We start from the raw sequence: 23549 nt of genomic DNA, 5'->3' as shown, positions 1-23549 counted from the left end.
ACATAATATCTTATATTTGTACCGTATATTAAAGACACCTAATTTATAACATCCTCAGGGTGACACATGCTTCCCCAAGACTGAAAAGTCAGTTAAACAGGGACTAATCAATACATTTCCAAACCAATATACCAATCTTTGATTACATCATAAATGTGTCCTTGTGTACCTGTGAAGTATTAGAGTAGACTGGTGCAAAGGCGATTCCTGCATCAGTGGAGCCAAGCTTTAGTTTCCCTGCTGTGGTGGTGAGCAGATCTCGGAGTGTGGAGCCCTGCTCCGTACTGTTAGATACCAGTGAGGTGGTTTTACACTGCTGCAAGACTTCCAGGCTATCCCCATCTTTGTCCTCCTTCAGTGATTTACCTAGCAACACTGACTCCTTGTTTTCTGTTAAAGAAAAGAGGAGGAGGGAGGCAGGGGTAAAGAGAGGAAGAGGTTACTGATTACCATCACACTTTGAGGAAAAAAAAAACTAATTCATGAGAGGGTATGGCCATTTGGAACAAATCATTATAGAACCAGTGAATGAAAGATTAAAAGCATAATGATTCTTAAAGGTAACACGCTGTCAAACCGTGATGACGTGTCAATTTGCCGCTGCCATAGGGGCTTCAACAGAAAATAATGGGTGTGTTGACACACACACTGCCACTGTGCGCTGTCCTTTATCCTTCAACTCACCTTTCTTTTCCTCCCTGGATTTCTGCTCTGCCAGGTTTGCCAGGAAGTGCAAAGGTGACTGCGACTCTGGTGGGGTGACAGTAGCACTTTCCCTGTCACTGCCTGGACTGCATCCTCCACCACCGCCGCCATTGGTCTCTGCCTTGGTTCCTACTTGATCAGAGTTCTGTTGAGAGCCTGGTTCAGCTTTCACAAGAGACAGCTTGTTACTGTGGTTCAGGACATTCTGCAGAACCTGGCCGAGAGAAGTGGGAATCCAAGATTAAATGATATTGACTACTTGGTTTCATTATACAAATTGACAAAAATACTGGGAAGCTAGCTGCTGTGTGCGCCAACCACCACCATGTGGACAATGCTGTGATTCCATCATGATACTGGCACATCTCATGAATTTTAAGAGCACAAATAAAAATACAAATATTACTTTTGTGCATATGTCACACAATATACATAACTTTAATTTTGCATTATTAAAGGAATTTATTAAAAGTGACTACTTTTAGATTTCCTCTTTGATTTGTGCTGCCACAGTTTTGCCCTGTTGGCTGAGTTAAAGGCTCAAACTGAGACCCTTTTTTTTACACTTTGGTCCTAATTCAGTAATTCTTTTAATCTGAATACTCTCAGCTGTGGCCTTTAGAAATCAACACGTTAAATGTTTTTAACCACTATTTACAAGATATTCCAAACAAGATCATTAGGGAATTATTAAAATAATTGTGACTTTGCCACAAACAGTGTCCTGGCCATATAGGTGGTCTGGTCAGTGGTACCTGTGAGACTCCATTGGTGGCTGGTAATTTGGTGAGCACATTCTGTTTGTTAGTGCAGGGACAGTGGGATTTGATGCTGTGTTTGTCTCTCAGCAAGTGCATGGAAGTCACCAAGTCTGTCAGCACTGAAATATCAAAAATATGCAGCAGAATTTAATAATTTCAGAGAAGAAAAATGTTTAAGGGGGAAGAAAACAGGACCTTTATTAAAATGGAACATGATCCAATCAGTAGAGCTGGGAGAGTTATTGCACTACTGCAGTAACATGATGCCTACTACTGGGTTGAGCTCATTACCCAGAACAGACAAACAAAACAGTTTATTGAATGCTTCAGTACAAACTCTTTGCTGTACAACAGCCACACACTAGTCTACTGTGTGCTCGGGAAATGGCAAGGCAAAACAGCTAACAGATGCAGACATGATGTAAACAGAACGATTAAGAGGACAACAGTGCATACTTCACCTGTGCCAGGTATGATCTGTGTTGGCATCAAATGTTTGTGATCGTGAGGTTGTCCTTTCACACACTTCAGCCAGGCATACAGTTCTTTGTCTGATGACAGAAGGAGAAACAAGTCAGGAGCCATAACAGTATACATGCGCATAATACAGTATTGTTCAAAATAATAGCAGTACAATGTGACTAACCAGAATAATCCAGGTTTTAAGAGCGTGCATATCATGAATGCTGGGTCTTGTTTGCTTTCTGAGAATCTACTGCACCTACTGGTAACTTGTTTGCCATGTAGCAATAAAAAATATACTAAAAACCTGGATTATTCTGGTTAGTCACATTGTACTGCTATTATTTTGAACAATACTGTACACAAGTGGACACAAATACACAACACACATACAGGTTTGCAACTCGGTAAATACTCACTTAATAGACATAGAGAAGAAATGTATAATTTGGATTTCAACACATTATAATTACATGCAAGCAAAAAAAAGGCTACTTGGAGAGTTGTACAGAAAATCATACTTGTTCACATGCAGTATAACAAGCCTGGTTACTGTAAATCCATTTGCATGTGTCAGTAAAACAACTTCTGATCAATAGTTTGCAATTGGTTTGAATGTAACTTTTGAAGTACTTGTTAGGTCATGTCAATTTTTTTCATGAATCTTTAATACATCACATCCAACTGACTTACCAAAACCAAAAACCATGTATAAAAAAAATAAAAAAAATCAAAGTACACAATGTACTCTGTAAAGAACCAAGTACAGCTTGACATTTAGATGTACTGAATGAGCTTTGGAGCTACCTTTAATGTGGGGTTTAATCCAGGCTTGTGCTGGGCAGTTCACCAGTCTAAATTGCATGCTAGAACATCTGTAAAGCCAGCTCATCTGGTCTGTCATTTGGCTCTTCACTGTCCAAACGAACACAATACTGACCTTTGGAACTCCTTCTCTCTTTAGCCTTATAGCAGTCCAGGCAGACAACAAAGCCACATTTCTGACAGACCCAGTGGATATTGAAGAGTGTTGCTTCGCAGGCATCACACATCTCCCTCACCCCTCTAACTGCTCTCTTCCACGCCAGTTTGGCTAAAAGACACAATAGGGTAATTTTAAAGAGAAAGCAAGAATTCTTGAATCAAAATGTCAACCATTTTTAGGACAAATTACCATCTTTCTTGACCCAGGTGGCTGCAGTATTCTCAGTTACAACCATCTGGCAAAACTTGTCTCCTATGAAGCCCAGAATGTACTTGGCTGTGGCCTGGTCCAGGTGGCTCTCCTCCATTGCCCCAGGGACCCACATGGCCAGGGCCTCATCATCAAACTGATCTGGAGTGGAGAAGCCATCCATACGGATGACTCCATTTTTACTGTAGGAGAGCCTGGAGGTGGGGAACAAGTTATTAGCATGCTGTTTTGTCCAGCAAAGATGACAGAAAAATATGATATGCAATATTGATGATAACTGGGGACGCAGGTAATAAACATATTATTTTGGACCCATACAACACAATGAATGCCTCTTTCAAACTACATAACATGACAACATATTTGCCTGCAGTTTAAATTGCAGTTGGGCCTGGAAGGACCTCACATTGGCACTAGAATAGTACTGTAATGGTATATCATAACAGATCTCATTAAATGAATAAGAGCAGCAAAGCAACACATGATGTCAAGAAGTGAGATTAAAACAAGCCACCACTCAAATGCCAGAAATTCCTGGAGGTACATATACCTCCTGACTTAATAAATACACCAAGTCAAACGTTTGGACACACTTTCCTATGTAATTTGATGGGGAAGTACTGTATATCCAAACTTTTCACTGGAGCATATATATCCAACTGGCTGGCTGACACAAGGAAGGAGGGTGCTGATCAGGAAAGACTCCCACAGAGGAACATTACCATCCTACTAGAAAGTCACTTTCGGTTTTTCCCGTTTTAGGGGTCGCCACAGCGAATCGTCACACTGACGATCGCATGTTGACATTTGGCACGTGTTTTACGTCAGATGCCCTTCCAAACGCAACCCTGATTCGAACCCAGGCCGCAGCAGCAAGAGCGCTGCGCCTTAACCACTAGCCTACCAGGGATGGCTGAACATTACCATCCTACTGCTGGCTAATAACCTGCCTGCCCACAACATGGGAGGTCCTATCAGGCATCATAGCTGCCAAGCTACAGGACCACGTGGACCAGTACATGAGCACAACTAGGACAGAGCAGTTAGCAATTACTAAAGGTCCAGACAGACCAATCTGATCACAGCCTGAAGTGACTACAGAAAAACCTGTGACTCAGTGGCACACAAAATGAAAAGGACATTAATAAGGACCTTTCTCAAGAGCTCAAACGGACTGTGGAAAACCTCTGGAACTCAAGACAACAAGTGGCCATCAAGTGCAACCTATACAGAGGTGATGCACTCTCCCCACTGCTGGCTCAAACACCATCAGTCAGGTGATTGCACAGTGTGGGTACAGATGGAATTTCAAAAGTGGAGCTACCATCAACCACCTCCTCCATACGGATGACATCAAGCTGTATGCCAAGAATGAACGAGTTCCACCTGACAAGGATCTTCAGTGAGGACATCGAGCTGTCATTCAGACTAGAGAAGTGTGGCTGGATGATAATCAAAGAGGGACGATGGTTAAGAGCAATGGGGTAAAACTGCCAGCAGGCCAAATAGCAGACACACAAACCAGTTACAAGTACTTTGGTATCCCACAGTCACATGGGAACCACAGTGAAGTAGGCATGGAGGACAGCTACATCCAAATACCATCAAAAAACATATGGCAGGTCATGAAGAGCCAGCTCAATGGGAAGAACAAGATCCAGGCCATTAACAAGTATGCCCTGCCAGTCATCAGATACCCTGCTGGTCAGCTGGCCAAAGGAGGACATGAAGGCTCTTCTGTCCTCTCTTTCTCTTTTTATTTAGACATGTAACCTCTTAAACCAAGAGCTTACTGTCTTTACAGAAAACTGTAGTGAAGGTAAAGTTATGACAATGAATCTTGGAAGGATTTTATGTTCTTGACAGTTCTTAAAAAAGAATATATGTTGGCCAATTACAGCCAGGAAACCAGAGAAAACCTAACAAAATAAAGACAAATGCAAAAAAGAAACAAATGTGATGCAGATGAGAGCTTTACCGTCTGAAATAGTAGAAGCGACAGAAGACAGGAGAATGTGCTGGTTCCTCGCCCTTCTTGCTGCGGACAACCCTGCACTCTCGACACTTCTGCAGATTGGGCCCAATTTCTGAACACGAGTCATCCTGCAGGAAAGACTCCCCGGTCTGTTTCAGCTTCTTAACCTTCCTCCAGTCCTTCAGCACGGAACGGGGTATTCCATCTGAGAAGAGTGCACATAAAATCATTAGCAGGAAGTTTTATTATGAGATAACTTGGTGTCAAAGTTGGTAAAATGTGCCAGTAAAATACAACAAAAGAGAAGATGAGTCTTTACACATGAAAAAGGAAACAATGCTGGGTTCAAGCTGCCAAAACATTCTGCATTCACATGCCCATATAAGCTGAAGACCATGTGGACCCTTTTTACACAGGACTTTTTCTTCTCACCACTTTGGCAGCAAGAACGTTGAAGAGAGAAAATATATAGATGAGCAACATACTTTCTCTGTTTTTACATGTCTGAACTGTTTAAAATCCAGGACTACAGAAAAACTCCTTCCGAGAGTATTCAAAATTAATATAACTAATGGGGTAATAGTAAGTACACTACATAATAGTAACAAGTAATAGAATAATAGATGCTGAAAGGGTTCAGTAAGCCTTGAATTGGGTTTTCTGAAACCTCTGATGTAATGATTTGATGAATTTACACTAAACTGTGACTGGCAGGTAGCAGTAGCCACTATGTTGGCCATTAAATAGGAAGACTCAACAGAATATGCTAGTGTAACAAAAGTCGTGTACTAGCGTAATAGGAGGGTAAAGTAACAGTTGTATGCTTAGCGTCACAAGCAATAAATATGAACTGACTGCTTCAAAAAGGAGTCATTAAGAGCTGTCTACCCAAAAAACATATCTGAAACCTGAATCCCTCCAGCTGTTAAAAGCTTGGTGACATTCTAAATTTTGAGGTGAAAAGTCCCTAACAAACATTTGAGAAACATTTGTTATACACAGTGTTCAAATTATTCCAACTTTTTAAACAAGTCTGTTCTAAAACATATACTTCTTGAGTAGGAATCAAATGACAAAGTGTTGGGAGACTAAAACACTGTAAATATCTACTATATGTAAGACTTACTACTACTGGCCAATTTGAGTTTGGTCTTCTCTCGAGCTGATCTGAAGATGCCGTTGTGCTTCACATCATCTTCCTCCTTTTCATGATCTCCTTTCTTCTTGGCCATGTCATTCTGTTTCTTCTTGTAGGTCGGTTTAGGCTGACGCTTGGCTCGGCCTTCCATCTTGCTCTCACTGCCATCAGACTCATCACCTCCGCTCTCTGAACCTGACTCATATGGCCGTTTGTTCCCTCGCCTTGAGGAAGGAGCTACTTTCCTCTCCTCTCCACCCCCTCCTGCAGGTCCCTCCATCTTCTCTTCCAACTGCCTCTCTCTCTCACCTTTGCTTCCACTGTCTTTGCTCACTTCCACCTCACTGGAGGTAGAGGCACTGAGATTGACTGTACAGGGTTTGATCATTTCTGACATGGCTGTAGTATTACTTGTATTACTTATGCTGGTGGTGGTGCTGGGCAGTTTCTCTGGTTTAGTACTGGTCAAACTTGTAGTAGCAGTTGTGTTCCTGTCCTCCTCCGAGTGTCGGGTTAACCAGGCTTTCTTCAGCTTGTGGTAGTTACTAGGCTGCCCACTGCTTGTTGAGGCTGATCCTGAGGGCTGGCCATTAGGCAGCGGACTGGACTTGCCAGGTGTTGTGCTCCCGTTTGTTGAGCTGCTGCTACTGCTGTCGACTGAGGATGAGGAAGCTTGGCTAGAGGAGGGTGGAGGCGGGGAGTTCTGAACAGGAGCTTTGTCAACTGAATCCACAGTTAGGGAGGTGTTTCCAGTTGTGATGGATGTAGCAGCACTAGGAAAGTTGCTTCTGGACTGAGCTGCAGCCAAGGCAGCTTTGTGCTTCTTGAGGTGGACAAAAGAGGAGGAGTAAGGCTGACTGGAGCCAGAGGCAGAGCTAGGTGTTGGAGTGAGGCTTGGACTGGGCTGGGGTGTCCCTGCTGGTCTAGGGGAAGGCAAAGATCCCCCCGGAGATGCGGTACGTGAGCCAAAGCCTTCGTGGTGCTCTCCTTGTCCTGACTGACTCAAAACCCGGCTACCAATGCATGTTTTATGAGGTGCAAGCTCACCCCGTGCTGAGTTGGAGTAACCCAGCTCAGGGGTGGTTGCCCCACACTTATCAAAAGCTGATGAGGCTGACACAGCAGTCCTGCACAAAGAGTTTGTGGTACTGGCTCCCATAGTTCCCTGTATGTCACACACAGAAGTCTTTTTATACTGGACACACATGTCATCCAGGTTTGAGTTGGGTTGGATAACCCTGTCAGCTCCAGGTTCTCGCACACTCTCCCCAAGCCTAGGACAACCCCCTTGAAGCCTGGATGGATAAAAACTCCCCTGGGGGAGATCCTTATGGATCATAGAACCAGATCTGTTAGCCCCAACAGGACTGTCGTACTTGATGCATGTTGGTGGACGCACAATGACTGATGCCACTGCACCTTGGGGCTTGCCTCTTGACACTCCTTTCTCTCCAGAGTATACCTCTCTTTCCTTAAGCATCTCTCCACCTCTCCACCCATCTGTTGATGAAGCCATAATCTCTGCACTAGTGGTAGAGGCCACAGAGGTGATGGTGGCAGCGTTTCCATGACCTTTGATGTCCCTGAGTTCCGGCACCAGCGTGGGAGGTTTGTGCTGCTCTGCTGATGTCTTACCACCAGCTGCTGCTAAGCTAACTGGCTGGATGGGTGTGAGAGTCGGTGGAGATAGGCGTCCACCACAACCTGCTCTCTCCCTCTCTCTCTCCCTTTCCTTCTCTCGCTCTACAGCTTCTTTTCGTTCCAGTGCGTGCTGTGTTGGGGGATGGAAGACAGGCGCTCGGTGGAGAGATGGCATCGCCCTGAGCTGGTGCTGCTGCTGCTGTTGCTGTTGTTGTTGGTGGTGATGATGGTGGTGGTTGGGGGCAGAAGATGAAGATGAGGATGTAGAGGAGGATGAAGGAGAAATGGCAGGGCTGCAGCGTTCTATCCTGTCTATACCTGTGTGGTGCTGATGTTGCTGTTGGACTAGTGTCACCTGCTGGCTGAGCTGCTCAGTGATTTTTCCTGCTAAACCCTCTCCTCCTTCTGGCTGGTGCTTAATGAGGGGAGGGGGCTTGGAGAGGGAGGCTTTGGAGCTGTAACTGCCCAGGGTAAGTGCTCCCTGGCTGGGCACAGCGGCCCCAATACTGGCCACAATCGCTGGCGCCCCTGCGGATACTTTATCATAGTAAGCGCTGAGCTCCTTGTAGGGGTACAGTCTTGGAGGCTCATTCACTACACTGTTCGACAGTGTGGTGAAGTAGTTGCTCTTTTCTGAATGGATGATGTGAGGATGGGCATGGCTGGACTTGGGGTTGGGGGAGGCAAGAGCTGGTATCCGGAGAGGGAAGGCAGAATCTCTGCTTCTCTCTCTGTCCCTGTCCATCCCAGGATCACTGGAGCGCTGAATCTTAGCAGTGAAGCGTGCGACTTCAATGCTCTCTTTTAGGATTTGTCGATTCTCCTCTTTGTATTTACTTACTCGTTCAGCTGCTTGAACAGCATCCTAGAAAAGAAAACGCAAACACTGTTAAGGAGTGGCTTTCTAATTTTCAAACAGAAATCGTAGCACTCCCGTGGCATTTCTGGTGTTTACATAAAGACAAATGTATGGGGTTGATAATTTAACATTAGGCATCAGGAAGTTTAGTATTGTTGTTCTCCAATCTGAAGGATGGGATCACAGTCAATGAGCACCAGTATGACTGAAAAAAAGAAATATAAAGAGGGATCCTTTGGGAACAAATACATATACTATTAATACAAAGACCAACAGTATATTTAGTGCATGTGCTATAGGCGCTGATTACATTTAGTTTATGTAGGTGTTATTTTTATCCATTGTGTTTTTATTAAGTTTGGTGCATTGTCTTTGTAAAATAATAAATATTTACTGTGGTTATCTACTCTCTTTATATAAAAGAATTCCTCTATTTTTTTTTAATTTTATTTTTTTTTACACATCCTATGTTATATACTGTATATTATACCACTACTACTACTCCTCATACTACAGTACTTCTAACAATAACAATAATATCAAGTGCAGTGTACCTGTGTATTTGCCAGGCGAGCCTTGCTGTGAGGGTCTAAGTAGAGGCGGTGTAAGTGGACATCTCTCCCTGTGGGGGTTCGACTCCTATCTGTCTGCTCCTGCTTCAGCTGGGCCAATGTCAGCGTCCTGACGGGGTCAACAAAGCCTTTTTTATCCACATCCCTGCATTCACACAAGTTCAATCTTTAGCCAGTCATTACATTTCATGGTGTTTTACCCTATATTTCAATAAACTAACAGATGAGCAGTTTTTTCTCTTTCCTTCTTTTCTGTTAAGCTAAAAAGCATTCTATGGCATCCATGTATGAACTTAGCTGAAAGTTAATTTTGCATCCTCTGCTAAAATTGAATCCTGAAAATTCCAGAAATTCCAGGACCAGACAGAACTGTGAAGAACAACTGAGAATCATGTATATGTTTATAAATACAACTGTTAATTTAAGTAGCACCTAACCTGAATATAACACAGTGATTTGCCAAACACAGAAAAACAAGTGTATGAGTGATTGTTGTGAATGTATGAAGTTAGAAAAGAGGCAGGTTTACACAATTTGCAAAGTATTGTGGTTTTTACTGTCTGTTCAGCAGATTTTAGACATAACTAGGCTAATGAGAGAGATGAGGGATATGTGATGTTTCCTCAGCAAATCTGTGTGTTTGTGTGATGGTTATCCAGTGGTGTTTAAGTAATGGCCAGTGGTTACATAAGGAGAGCATGGGTTGTTGAATGAACAGCATTCTGTCTGAACTGTGTTAATATTGGATTAGAGCCACTTCACTTCATCTGACTGACCTGGCACTGCCTGTCTGCCTGTCAGAGCTAACTTAGTTCTCCTGCTGCTTTGTGTGAGCTCTCTGACCATATCTCGCTTTACAAAGGAAAGGGCAGGCTGTTCAAATGTCCAAAGCAAATATTCTGTGTCTGCCTGTCTCCTGTGGTACACTAGTTCTTTCAGTCCAACTCTCAAGTGCTTAATTTCACTACAGACTGAAGAAATGCCTCGTGCTCTCACGGTCTCTTGTGACCTTTCTGAGTCTATCCCCATACTGCAGAGCATTACTTGCGTCAAGCTGGGCTGAGCATCTACTACATATTCAAGGTATTAAGGTGTGAAATAACAGCTATTCACATGTTAGAGTTCTTTTTAAACCTCTCTTGACTTCACCAGGGAATTTATTTATTTTGCACATACTGTATTCTCTGCGTGGAATATATCTCTCAAGCAAACTGGTTCCATAAATTAGACTAATGGTACATTTTTAGCTGAAGTCGATCCAGCATCGTGGAAAAGAACTGCTCACTCTTTAAGGTCCACATTGGCCTTTGACAGCGGAGGGCTTGTATGTGTGTTGATCTTGACCGGAGGACGGTGGGCATCTGCGCTGGCTGGCCGAACAGGAACATGGCTAAGTAAACCCAGACTGTCACCAGTACCTCCAGCAGCCTGGTGCAGCCATGGACTGGCTGTGTTCTGCACACACATACAGATACAGCATCACTAAGATAATGCATGAGAATCTACAGAGACAGAAAACATGGTCATACCCGTCTTCATATATAAAAAATACATACGCAAAAAAGAGGAAACACACAGAGTCAAGCTAAAGTATAGCACCATAAACTACACCTACATACTCCTTTACCAGATTTGTCTTATACAATGCACACTCACTTTTAATTGGCTGGGGGTGTGGATTAATTTCAGATAAACACAAAAGTGCATCATCATCATCAATAACATTCTAATACTAGCAGCAACTAGTGTTAGCCAGTGCTAGGCTTTGCCTTCCTGTGGACAAAGAAGTGAGAAGTTTCATTTTTAAAATGTAGCTATATTTATATTTGTATTACTGTACTTTTCCTGTGTAAATTGTGTAAAAGATATAATCCACTTCAGTCTATACATGTATAAAAAAATAACACTCCATGGAGACCTAGAACCCCACAACCTGTTATTTTCCAATAAATACACAACTTGCATTATCCCTTGCATGGTAGTAATAGATAACAAATAGAGTGCTTATCTCAGCTATAAAAAGGACAGTTTTTATTAACCAGAGAATTCAAACCAGTCTGTCTGTGAGCTAACGTGCAGAGACTCAAAACATAGTGATGTCACGTAAGGACAATCCTGGATGTCCTCCATAGATAATGAATAACAGAGTAGGAAAGTCACTTTTGGCTTTTCCCGTTTAGGGGTCGCCACAGCAAATCGTCACACTGATGACTCGCATGTTGACATTTGGCACGTGTTTTGGCACTTGAACACGGGCCGCAGTGGCGAGAGCGCTGCGCCTTAACCACTAGCCTACTAGGGACGGCAGATAATGAACAACAGAGTAACATCTGTATTTTAAGATGTTCATGTTGAACAGTTGTTCATATAAAAGTCAGTTTTATTGACTAACTATCAGAGTGGAGGAATGTAATTACAGTTCTTCCAAAACACGCTGACACACATTCTAATATAAATACACCTACCCTCCTCAAAGAGGCCTCAGAATTCACAGTGACAGGATTTTCAGGGTGGACCCACTTAGCTGTGGGGGACAGGTTGAGCCCAGGGGGGTACGATGTTGGTGTTCCATTGGGATACTGCCAGAGGATGGGGTACAGGCCCAGCCCTGCTGCCCCGCTGTGAGCTTGGGCCAGTAGAGGGGGTGGAGGCGGGCCCTGACCCTGAAAACAACACATTTTTTAGTTTATTATTTTTGAGTCTATATTGTAAATTATTTTCCACTTCAAACAGCCAAATTTCAACAGAACAAAATTGGAGAGGAGGTAACAAATCCTCCTGAGATGATTTTAATAGATCAGCTTCAAACAAGTTCATGTATCTGGAGCCAGACCTGTAGGAACTGCTGCTGGTGTGCGGCTGCTGGGTGAGGCAGGGCGAGGTGACCCAACCCACTGGGGGAGTCAAGCTGAGGGTGGCCCCCAAGGAGAGATGCTGAGGGAGGAGGCATAGCTGGGAGCACACTGGAAGCTAAAAGGTGTGGGTGAGGTAGGGCAGAGGTGTGAGGAGCAGTGAGGAGATGAGAGGCATGAGGGTGGGACGAAGGTGTGAGGCAAGGGGAATGGGAGGAAGAAGAATGCAGGGTATGCAGGTGGGGATGGAGATAGGCTGCCACGTGGTTGGAGGAAACAGTGGCAGAGACAGAGTTCTCTGCGTCAGAGCGGACCAGTGCTGGATCCCTGTAAACAGTGAAGGTCTCATTTTTATCGATGATCAGAGGGCTCTTGGTGCTAGTGCTGCTCATACCGACTCCACCCTGCTCTGACCGTGCAAGCACTGGCTTGAAACCAGATCGCGGAGGTTCTATTGTTTCTGCTTTAGTGGAAAAAGGGCCTGTTGGAGGTGGGGAGGCATCAGAGTACCTAGGTATTTTATGTTTAGAGACCTCTGGGGAGGTATTGGGTTTGGGTTTGGAGATGTCCAGCACACCTGGGTGGGACTTAGTTTTGAGATGTTCAGCTGGGTTTGTGTTGGGATAGGGATGGGTCTGAGAGTTGCTGGGTTGCCTGGGTTTCGGTTTCACAGAGTCGAGCTGAGATGGGTTGGGGTTTGAACTGGGGCTTATTTTAGATTTGGCTAAGTCAGGGGGGAGGACTGTGTTCATCTTGGGGGGGGGCAGCTGTTGCTGTGGGTGTTTTCTCATCTCGTCAGGTAAAGACGGGCTCTTAATGCCAGGGTGGACAGATGTGTAGTGCTGCTGCTGTTGTGTCTGCTGCTGCTGTTGTTGAAGATGTTGAAGAAGATGATGAGGAAGGACCGTTTTCTCCTTCTCCACAACCACCACACTATCAGCCACTGATGTAACAGGCCTGATAAAAGCAAAGAAAATGGTATTTTACATATGTACAATGCAAGATCACATACAAGATTACCTTTACTTTCAATTTTAATGAAATGTATTTCAATTGCTATCATGAATAACTTGTCAAATTTAATCCAAGGGTACATAAATCAAAGTGCACACTTATTAGCTGTGAACACACATAAAAAAAAAAAAAAAATTCTGTTGTGGTGTGTAATTACAAGCATGGTACACGCAGAACTGACAAACCACATCAACTATTCACTTTATGTGAGCATTACCTCATGCTACTTGATGCTTTTGAGCCACATTTTAGGCAGAAGTACTTCACTATTTTACTCTATTATGGCTGTTGAAATTATGGTGGATAGATTTAAAACACAAGTAAAAGCACTGAATGACAGGGCATTAAGATGGAACTCCTTTTATTTGCTCACATGCTGCATTTGTAAAGCATATTGCTGATTATTAATTATTAATTTATCTACATTTAACATAAATAAACATAAAAAATACACACACACACACTTATATTCTACAAGGTTTTTAACTTCTTCTGCTATGGTTGAACAGCAAAAAAAAGTTTTTACAGACAAATATGAGAAGATCCATCTTGTCTATGCCTTAAAATGGGCTCTTTGATAGTGTGTCCTCATTTATTAAAACTGATTTTGTGCATACAAAACAATGATTGGCATAACAAATGCATTACAGTTAGCTTATTGATTACAGAAGGTCAGACAATTTACTGCAATCACGTGCTCTTTGTTTGTAAATCTGGCTACATTTACTTCATTTAAAGTGATACAGAAATGTTTCTGCTTTGACCTAATAAGACAGATGTAATGATTTTTGTATAGAGGTGGCCAGGGTGTTTATTCAGACACAAGGCTGACTCGTTAAAACTCCTGTTCAATTAATGTAAAGGACTGTTGCAGAAATCAAATCCTGAAGGTGACCCAATGGCCTTTCTAATGATTGCCCCTGCCACCAAGTCATCATTTCAAAACATTCAAAAAGAATCATGGGTTGTCAAAACCTGACTATAATAAACACAAAGAATAAAGTTCTTTGAATAGAACTGAAGACTTTAAAATTGAACTGAAGAAGACTCTTCTCACCTGATGACCTCAGAGGGAGCAAAGTCCATCTTGTTGCCTAGACTCCTGGCTGCTGTCATGCCACCTCCCATAATGCCCTGCTGCTGCAACTGCATGGGAGTCTCAATATCTGTCCTACGCCCTCCTTCTGATGGTGAGGGAGAAGGTGGGACAGGAGGTGAGGAGACAGGGGAAGGATTGAGGGGGAGGTAAGGTGAGAGGGCAGTGGACTCAGCCTTCTGGGAGGCAAGCAATGCTGACACTGCCTCTGAACTTTCACGGTGCACCGTGGCCTGGGCGTCATCTGTGATGTCAATCACACTGTTGCCATGGAGGTGGGAAAACGATGGCGTCTGGGATCGGGAAGATGCTAAAAAACACAATACTATAAGAACACTCAATTACTGACAATCATTATATATATATGGCAGTTGTCTTGCATCAGCTGAATACCTTTTACACTGTTCTTGCTGCTCTCCATAATGCTGCCCTGGACAGTGTCAGACAGAGGTGTCTGTTGCCGTGGAGACTGGGTGATCTGTGTTACTGCTACCAATTCCTCCTCCTCCTCCATTGTTATCATTTTGCCTGTTTCCTTAAGCACAGTCTTCTTGCTCTCCTCGGTGGCGTGAAGCTCCACCCACGGGGAAAGCCGACCAATGAGAGATGAGGAATCATTAAGTTTGGTGCCCTGCATTAGCTGTTTCTCGTCTTCTTCCATTTTAGAAACGGCACTTGGTTTCACATCACTGCTGTGAGTCTTAAGCTCATTCTCAGAGTTGGGTTCTGAGGAGGAGGAAGATGAGGAGGAGGAAGTGGAGGAGGATGATGAGGAGGAAGAGGAGGAAGAGGAGTGGGCTGTCCTCTTATTGTGTGGGTTTTCTGAGTCACTGCTCTCTGATAAATCAGATGTCATGTCAGTCTTCAGCCTCTTTAGACTAGCCTTCTTCTCATCTTCCTCACCCTTCCTACGTTTGTTCACCACCTGCTTTGCCTTGGACTTGGACTCTGGACAAATGAAAAGAAAGAAGAAAGTGATTTTTGGACATTCAACCATGTGGTATCCATCGTCTCCACCTCACTCTTGACTTGAATATAACATGCCATAATATACCCTTAAAAGTCTCTCTCTCTCTCTATATATATATATCTATATATATATAAATAACCTTTTTACTTCAAACAACTTTCAAGCAGTGTTTGACGGTGACGGTCCTCACCTCTCCCTGTGGTCTCCTCTCTCTTGTCCTCCTCTGGAACGCTGCTGTCTGATCCTTTCCTCCTTGAAGAGCGAGAGTTGCGCTGCTCTCTCTGCTCCCGTCCACTGCTGTTGGGTGAGTGGTGTGATTGGCTGCCTGCTTGTTGGCTTTGCTGTGACTGGCTCTGCTGCTGGGAGGCCAGCGTCCCCTGGGAGCCTTTTGGGTTTGGGCCTGATGAAGCCAAAATGGGGTGGGGGCTGTTGGCTTGGGCTCGGGTGTAATGACTCTGTCACAATAAAAGAAGATCGTACATCAGGACATGCAGAGAAACATGCGGTCAAAGCCACCAATATTACTATGAATGTACACACTCAGTTACCAGTATATCAGATAAACCTCTACAATCTATTACACTCTAATCTGACATCCCTGCAATAAATCATATCTTTTTGCAGCAATACCGGTATTTAAACTAGAACCAGTTGCTAGCTATTTTGGTCCTCTTATTTAAAGCAAATCCAGTCCTCCAAAAAATCCAGCAGTCATGAAAGCTTTAATATTCAGTTTTGTTAAAACAGTTTCACAGCTGTATTGATACAACTGAATTAAATAAATGCAACTGAGGCTGTATTTTGTGCTACTGCTGACTTGTTATCACATCACTGAGGTTCTGTAGTAATCTAGTGCCGAGCAACATGCTGAAGCGTATAAGCAAAGCACAAGAATATATAACAATAAGCTGCTGTAGATACTGCAGATACAGCGGTAAACCAAAGAGCCTCCATAAACTGAGGCTCCATAGTTTTGATATGTCTAAAAATTGTAGCATATGCTTACACATGCTCTGCTATATTCGCTGGTAACAGCCGGACCTATCACAAAGTATATAATCACCCTACACCACTGAGGTAATAAAAAAAAAAAGAAATAAAGAACAAAAACCTAATAAACTGGATACTGAGTGCATATTGTTTCTAGTATTCTGTTGTATGTAAATGGAAAGGGACAAAACATGTTTCCATTTCGATGTAAAGCAGTAGGATATAACACAATGATTTTTAGCAACTATATCCATATCTGAGGGACAGAAGTGCTATAGAAACCAATACTGCAGTGGTGTTTATGACCATTCAACTGCTCCTACAGTTAAAATGCTAAATTACACTGTTCTTACATTCAAAAAGCAGGGTAAAAGACAACCAACCCAGAGATTTGGCCAGATAAATTAAGTCAACTTCTGACCAATTTTAGTTTTAACATTCTACTAAATGCTCTATTGAATTCAGAAAGTGAGAATTATCTGATTATATTTAAATTGTGCATGAATTGATCCAAACGCATGTTCATTAAAATCAAATGAGAGAGGAACACTGGAAAATACTTCCACATACAGAAATGGCTGACATGAAAAAAGTAAAAACACAAACTTAAGCTGGATATCTACAGTGTACTCAAAACATGACTCATCTGAGAGAGTTCACCTACTTGGGGGAACAAAATATATGATGCAATCAATATACACAGTCTCCCATTTTTTTGGCCAAGGATAAAGCAATCATGGGATTTTTTTTTTTTAAAGGCATGTTAGGATGGAATGTTATAACAGTCCAGGTCAGTCATGTGACCTGCAGTAAAACCAAGTAATCATGTTTCACTGCTGGACTCCAGGCAAACAATTTTACACCAAATATTAAATATTATGCCTTAAGCCTTTTGATTCTCCAATTGTCCAACTGCTTTATGATCGTTATAAATGGAGGATTAGGATGTAAGTGTAAAGCTCTTCATCAATGTTGCATTTCCAATCTGCTGCACATACAACATAACAAAAATGCATCAGTCCCAACACTTTGTGACTGCACTGTGTAAGTGGCAGCAACAAGACACCTCTACTTGAAAATTTAACTTATTTTAATTAAAAGTGTTCCTATGGCATGTTATACAGTACATGAGAATAATCTCCGAGTTGCTGGTTTTCAGCCATGTCGCAAAGAATTTTTAGGTGCACTACATTATTTTAGGACATCCAGTAAAACATTTTATAGCTGGTGGGCTTTTTTTTTAAACCATAGTGCTGCAATGCAACAAAAGAGCACTGCTATAAGCAGTATCAATAGAGCTTGACAGGTCTCGATAGCTTACAACCAGAGATTTGTTAAGCATGGTATCTCATTTGTCTTGGCTTTTGCTGCAGGAGTACAGTTTCTTACCAACATTTTTCAGTGACCACAAGGGTTTTGTTTCTAAGCCCATATAGTGAAATAGCCTAGGTGTTGGTATCTGGGGTGAAGTGATTTGTACAGTATAAAACCAAGTAAAATTATTTAAATGTTTATATCACTTCTTTGTAATACAGTCATCATGTTAGTCATGAGATGATTTAGATGGAAACAACTTTGCTAAACAGGTAATTTTAAGAAACAGCAACCTCCGTGCGAATATGGTCCACTTATACTGTGTGATTTATGGGCTGGAGCTGAGTAAGGTAAACACAGGGGTTTAAGAACAGCTGTGCTAGCCTGATATTCATGTGCTCCTATAGCCCAGATAGGTCATGTATAAATCTTTACAAAGTCACCTGTAAAAGTGCTTTAGGTGTTTTGTTGTTGTTATGTAGCTGTTAGCTTAGAATAAGGTGTACGTAATGCTTGATACGTCACAAGAAAGGATACGTTAGGCCAGGCTCCAACAACACAAACTGTAATACACAACGTCACCTGGGTATTATGGACCCTTGTCAGCCCACTAGTCAGAGAAGGTCAGTGTGCCACTCTGTTTAATTATTGTCTCATGTCCCTGACCCTGTCTAGGATATGTCGGTCATTGTCAAATGTGCTGAAAATGTCAGGAAGAATAGTTAAATGAGCCTGTGACTTTGTTTGGGCTAATATCCAGATGGAAATTACAGTGGCAAAACAAAGAATGCATAGCAGGTACCTGGGCAAAGAAATGAAATATCCTATGCTATCCCAAAAAGTCAAATGTTTCAGTGCACTGAGGTTAGTTCCCAGGTCAATCCTAGTTATTTATGAAAGACAGAGTAGCACTTTCTCTCTTTGTAATCCTACTATTTCTCACCGAGTTTATCTTGCACTGGGCTACTGAAGCAAATGGATAGGCTATGGGTTACTAAATTAAAAATTAAGTTAAAAATTAAGCTGGAGCTTTTCACTAACATTAAAAATCAAACTGCAGGGAGGTCACTGTTTCCCAAAATTAAATGTGCCCTTGATTTAGGGTTTAGAGTCAAAGAGCAGCTCCACACTACACAATAATATCACTGCACCTGCATCTACAGTTTGATTCACCACTGTCCAGCAGCGGTGCTCTGGTGTGGTCTGCATATTTGTGACCACGCCCGTTTTGTCACCTTGAATACTGGAGTGCACAGGGTGTGTCAGAGGATGCAGGAACTACTACATGGCAGAGTAGGTAGGATTTTAAGCCCAGTGCAGTTACTCCTTAAAATGAATATTTAACTTTGAAATTTCATCTACAGACTGTCTGTCTTTGCACACGCACTATTGTTTTGCGATTGATTTTCATTGGGGGTACCTGAGTGTTGCCTGTGGTCCCGCCGGGTCTCCCTCCTGCCATCTTTAATGTGTCAACACCAACAAGAAAAAAAAAAGGGAAAACAAAAGAAAAATAACAAAATGAAATGAATATAAAGAAAATGTGGGACAAGGAGAAATTTTGTTAATGACTGCGGGACCAGAAATGACTAGCTGAGTGTTCAATGACCTGGTTCACCAGTGAGCTCCTTTCATAAAAAGTAAACAATAATAAATTCTAAACTGCCTTTTACTTTTTCTACCTTGTGGAATGTTACCATATGAAATGAGCCAATTGGTAGCAGGTACTACAGTGTACGTCTCTCTCTGTGTGTGTGTGTGTGTTGAGTTTTAATGTAAAACTAAGCCAAGAGTACACAGGAACTTTATTTTAAAGCTAACACCTTTAAGAAACAGAGAGAAAGTAAAAAATGAGACAGCATAAATGAGACAAATAGTTACATGACAACAGACAAACAGGAAGGAATTCATAGATAACCACACTTATTGTGCAATTTAGGAAAGCCAATAGGATTATCCTGGTTTAGAACTGTGGATGAGATATTGAAATATGAATAAAATATCTGGAAAGCCTTTGGGAAGCTATGTTGATCAGTGTCTGTGAAACCAACAGATAGACAGATGCAATGTAGGTGATGCTGAGGTCAAATGAATGGTTACAAAATCAAAACAAACAGTAGTCTACCCACAATGCAAGAATCACAGCAGCAACAAATGTCTGGCTGCATTCGGCTGGAGAATACAGTGAAGTGGTTCAACATTTTTGGGTATTTTAAATGATCTAGAAAATAATGTGAAGATTAATTAATAATGAAATAAACCATTAAGCACAAGCCGAAATATATGCAATCCATTTGAAGTCTAAATGTAAAATATGTGAAATATGGAGAGCTTGCCGTTTCAAAAGATGGCTTGAGTCGCACTAAACTGGTCATGTGTTTGTTGTCATTGTCCTCTTCTTTAGTAAAGTAAAGGTACCATTACCCAGTCTGGATACCATCAGTAATGCAGTTTTCTCATCTGTTGGAAATCAAACTTCCCTTTGTTGGTTCCATTATAGTCACTTTCTCATTATTTGTGTATCTAACACACATCTTTGACAAAGGTCTGAGGGTGCTTTAATTAGATGACATCTATATGAATTATTGACAGCTAATAGAATTCTGCTTGATTTGAGGCTTAATTTGTTTGCAAGGGCAGCATTGTCTTTATTAAACACACTGTGCTGACTGTATGTAAAGCCACAGTACATTTTCATAATGTACTCACTCCGACCTTTCTGTGTAACCTTACTGTAAATGTCTTCATTTCTTGCTTTGTACATTTATGTATTTTGCAGACAGTTACACAGATCAATACATTTTAAAATGTCTTCACCCTCTTCATCAACACTGACTGATATTAGGAAGCTTTTAACAGTGCACATATGCTCTTGTATGTGTATGGGTGTTTTCACACCTGGTCCCTTTCAGCTCTCAAAGCAAACAGTGATTAGTCAGCATTTTTTGCATAAATGTAAACACGCCAAACAAATCCAGACCTTTCTGAAACAAGACCCCCTCAAGAGGTGGCCTAAGTTTAGTTTTTTTCAATTCCACGATGCAGTTCGCTTAATCTTTGCATTGTGAACACAAAGCGCTTGTAGTCTTTTGCATGTAAAGGCAGAAACATCAGCAATCTGTTGAAATCTTTAGTAAAAGTCCATCACAGAGAAATGCAGGTTTCCAATGACTAGGTTGTAGTTTCTCTCCTTGCGCATGTATGTTATTGAAGCAGCCTTGAGCCCACGCACGGAGTTAACTAAATTATACAAATATGGATTAATGCCTAAAAATAACCAAAATCACCAGTAGCCAGCTGATTGTTGTGGGTTCATTCATAAATTCAATCTGCAGTTGGTCAAAGCATCAAGTGAACTCTTGTTCAGAAGTTCAGTTTCACTTGAGAACGCCCAGAGCAGGGAAAGCAGGGGCGGAGATAATGATCTAGGGGCTGGAGGCATCTCGCAGTAAAAGTACTGTCAGATTTTTATTTATTTATTTTTTTTACATTTCAGTAATCACATTATAGTCTAGTGGTTTGTTCCAAAACAATGCTGTTGCAATTTGCTATTCAACAATGTTAACAGTAAATATGAGAAAATAAGAAATAAAGCAATGTTGATGCCCTTCTTAATTTTCTTTACTTCAAAAAATAACAAAAAGAACCAATATGAGTAAAATACCACATTAATGGGTCCCTTTTTGGTCCACTTTAAAGAGGACCAAGTTCATTTAAAACGCTCATTTAAAACGAACTAAGTGTGAAAACACCCTATATATACTCACATGGGCAGTGTTGTTGTTCTGGCTGGATCGTGACCTTCTTCTGGAGGTGATGCCAATGTTTTCTCCTTTCAGCAGGGAGTGGACCACATCATCCAGAAAGGTCATCTGAACCATGGATGGATCCACGTTCTGAGGTTCTAGCACCTGATATAGACCAGATGCACTTTACACACCCCATGTTTGAATCACATATATATATAGTTCAAGTGTTGAGCTGGGTAATTTTCACTAACAAAAACTATGATAAAATATTAATCTAAAATATTTTTCACACAACAAAAATAAAATAAATTACAAAGTAACCTTTGAAAACACTGGGTAACTTAACATAATCCTTGGTTCCTTGAAAACAAGTGTTTTACTATGGGGACGCTCCAATGACACCACATCTGTTGGTAACAGATCAGAGCTCGGGGCTCTGCCTGCCTCATAATTCCAGTTTAAACTGACCCCTACACAATCATTCTAGGATTTGGTTTCTGCCTGTCTTTAAGCAAGGAAGGAAGAGATGGTCAAAGAACCAAGCATTACGTTGAATAATATTCTTTTTTATAATTGTGCCCAGCATTTCCCTATGGAGGTATAGGAAAATGCTATGGGATATAGCCCACTCCTGGAGTGAATAAGATCTCCCCTCAACTGCACAACAGAACTAACCCCAGAACACAATATTTAAAAGGGCCTTGACCCATTGGCCCCCAGCACTGCATAAGTCAATGACTGACCTAAAACAACTAACCTGTAAAAATGCCTGAATGTGTGTGGCAGAGCCCAGGTTGCTTCCACACACGTCCTGAATGAACAGTCCCTTGAACAGGGCACACAATACGGCCATACTCCTGGTGGAATGGGTTTGGGAGCTCTTACACCTATAGGGTGAGGTTAAGGCCTCCACTATCCAGTAGGACAGTCTCTCACAGGACAATGGCTTGCCTTTATGAAGAGGGGCCCATGAAACAAACAAATGATCAATTTTTCTAAACTCTGCAGTCCTGTAAACATACATAGGCAGGGCCTGCACAGGGTATCATGTGTTAAGCTTCTGTTCCTCTGCTGAGGACAACAAAGGGGTGTGAAAAGCCACAAGCTCTTCAGTGGGACAGCTGTATGTAAAATTCACTACCTTAGGCACAAATGCTGGGATGGGCTGCAAGCACACCTTAGTGAAACCTAGAGCTCACTGCAAGCAAGACGGACAAAGCCTGTAGATCTCTAACATAATTAGGTTAAAGCTAAAAGCAGTGCAGTCTTGATAGAAAAAAAAAAAATCGTGAGAGAGGGTGTCTAGCATGAGCACCAGATCTCACACTGGGACCAGAGACTTAGAAAGCGGGAGCTTATGACGAGCACTATTCATGAAACCACTAATTAGAGGATGCTGTCTGGCTGGTTTGACACCAAAACCCACATGACATGCTGAAATCGCTGCCAGATAGACTTTTTTTAAAGATATATTTTCAGGCATTTTTTGCCATTATTTAAGTAATGGGTCACAGAGAGGCGGACAGGAAATGGGAAACAGAGGAAGAGAGAAACAGAAACCTTCGACAGAGCCGTTGGCAGCTGGAGGCAAACTGCCCATGTTGTGAACCCCAGAGGAGTACATGATGCACTGCACCATAACCATTCGGCTTACAGAACATCCTCTTCCTGATTGACTTCATTTGTGGAAAAAACTTTCTCTTGCTCCAACAGGTCCTGAAGGAAACATATGTGTCTAGAATCACAGTATTCCTCAAAACCTGCCATTTACCCCCGACTCTAGGGGGCAGGCTTGGAGCAGTGAGATTCCACCTTTCTTGAGCCAGGCCCAGAGAGACATGTGGTCTGGGCGAGATGGTAGATCTCTCCCTGCACCTGGGAGAGGAGATTCCTCTGAACAGGGAAAGGGAAATCTGCCAGAGCCTGAATTATTTGCAATATCCAGTACTTGAATAGACATCAAGGAGCTTTTACAATTAGTGACAATTAGGCGTGCTGCCCTAGTGGCTGATATAAGGTACAACAGCGGAACTGTCTATTTTCACAAAGACATGACATCCTTGGGGAAAATGCAGAAAATACCTCAGTGCCAAAAAAAAAACCAAACCCCACTGTGCAGCTCCCATCATGTTTATGTGAGCCTGAGTCTAACATGAGGACCAAATGCCATTCACTGCACTTCACATCAGAGTATGGCTTTGACTTTGTTTTGCTTTTATTTTTGCATTTTGGGTGTCATTTTGACCTTGACCTTCT

General features: G+C 42.1%; 1 protein-coding gene across 4 annotated transcripts in view; it reads right to left on the bottom strand.

The window, feature by feature from the left end:
• Nucleotides 1–23549, bottom strand: part of jmjd1cb (jumonji domain containing 1Cb) — a 146352-nt gene that overhangs the window by 12487 nt on the left and 110316 nt on the right. For 2 of the 4 annotated variants that reach the window (XM_020611764.1, XM_020611767.1), the window contains 17 exons: nucleotides 21312–21455; nucleotides 18965–19006; nucleotides 15431–15695; nucleotides 14664–15218; nucleotides 14232–14580; nucleotides 12142–13117; nucleotides 11774–11971; nucleotides 10594–10763; nucleotides 9291–9453; nucleotides 6225–8742; nucleotides 5102–5303; nucleotides 3103–3317; nucleotides 2869–3021; nucleotides 1928–2017; nucleotides 1461–1585; nucleotides 685–919; nucleotides 170–390 (listed from right to left, as the gene is read on the bottom strand). In XM_020611764.1, the coding sequence (XP_020467420.1) occupies nucleotides 170–390; nucleotides 685–919; nucleotides 1461–1585; nucleotides 1928–2017; nucleotides 2869–3021; nucleotides 3103–3317; nucleotides 5102–5303; nucleotides 6225–8742; nucleotides 9291–9453; nucleotides 10594–10763; nucleotides 11774–11971; nucleotides 12142–13117; nucleotides 14232–14580; nucleotides 14664–15218; nucleotides 15431–15695; nucleotides 18965–19006; nucleotides 21312–21455 (6621 nt within the window). The remainder of the gene's footprint in view (nucleotides 1–169; nucleotides 391–684; nucleotides 920–1460; nucleotides 1586–1927; nucleotides 2018–2868; nucleotides 3022–3102; nucleotides 3318–5101; nucleotides 5304–6224; nucleotides 8743–9290; nucleotides 9454–10593; nucleotides 10764–11773; nucleotides 11972–12141; nucleotides 13118–14231; nucleotides 14581–14663; nucleotides 15219–15430; nucleotides 15696–18964; nucleotides 19007–21311; nucleotides 21456–23549) is intronic. The other 2 variants (XM_020611765.1, XM_020611766.1) reach the window with 2 other exon arrangements.

Source organism: Monopterus albus, unplaced genomic scaffold, assembly GCF_001952655.1.
Source record: "Monopterus albus unplaced genomic scaffold, M_albus_1.0 scaffold117.1, whole genome shotgun sequence".
NCBI lineage: Eukaryota > Metazoa > Chordata > Actinopteri > Synbranchiformes > Synbranchidae > Monopterus > Monopterus albus.
This window is presented reverse-complemented; position numbering and strand designations above follow the sequence as displayed.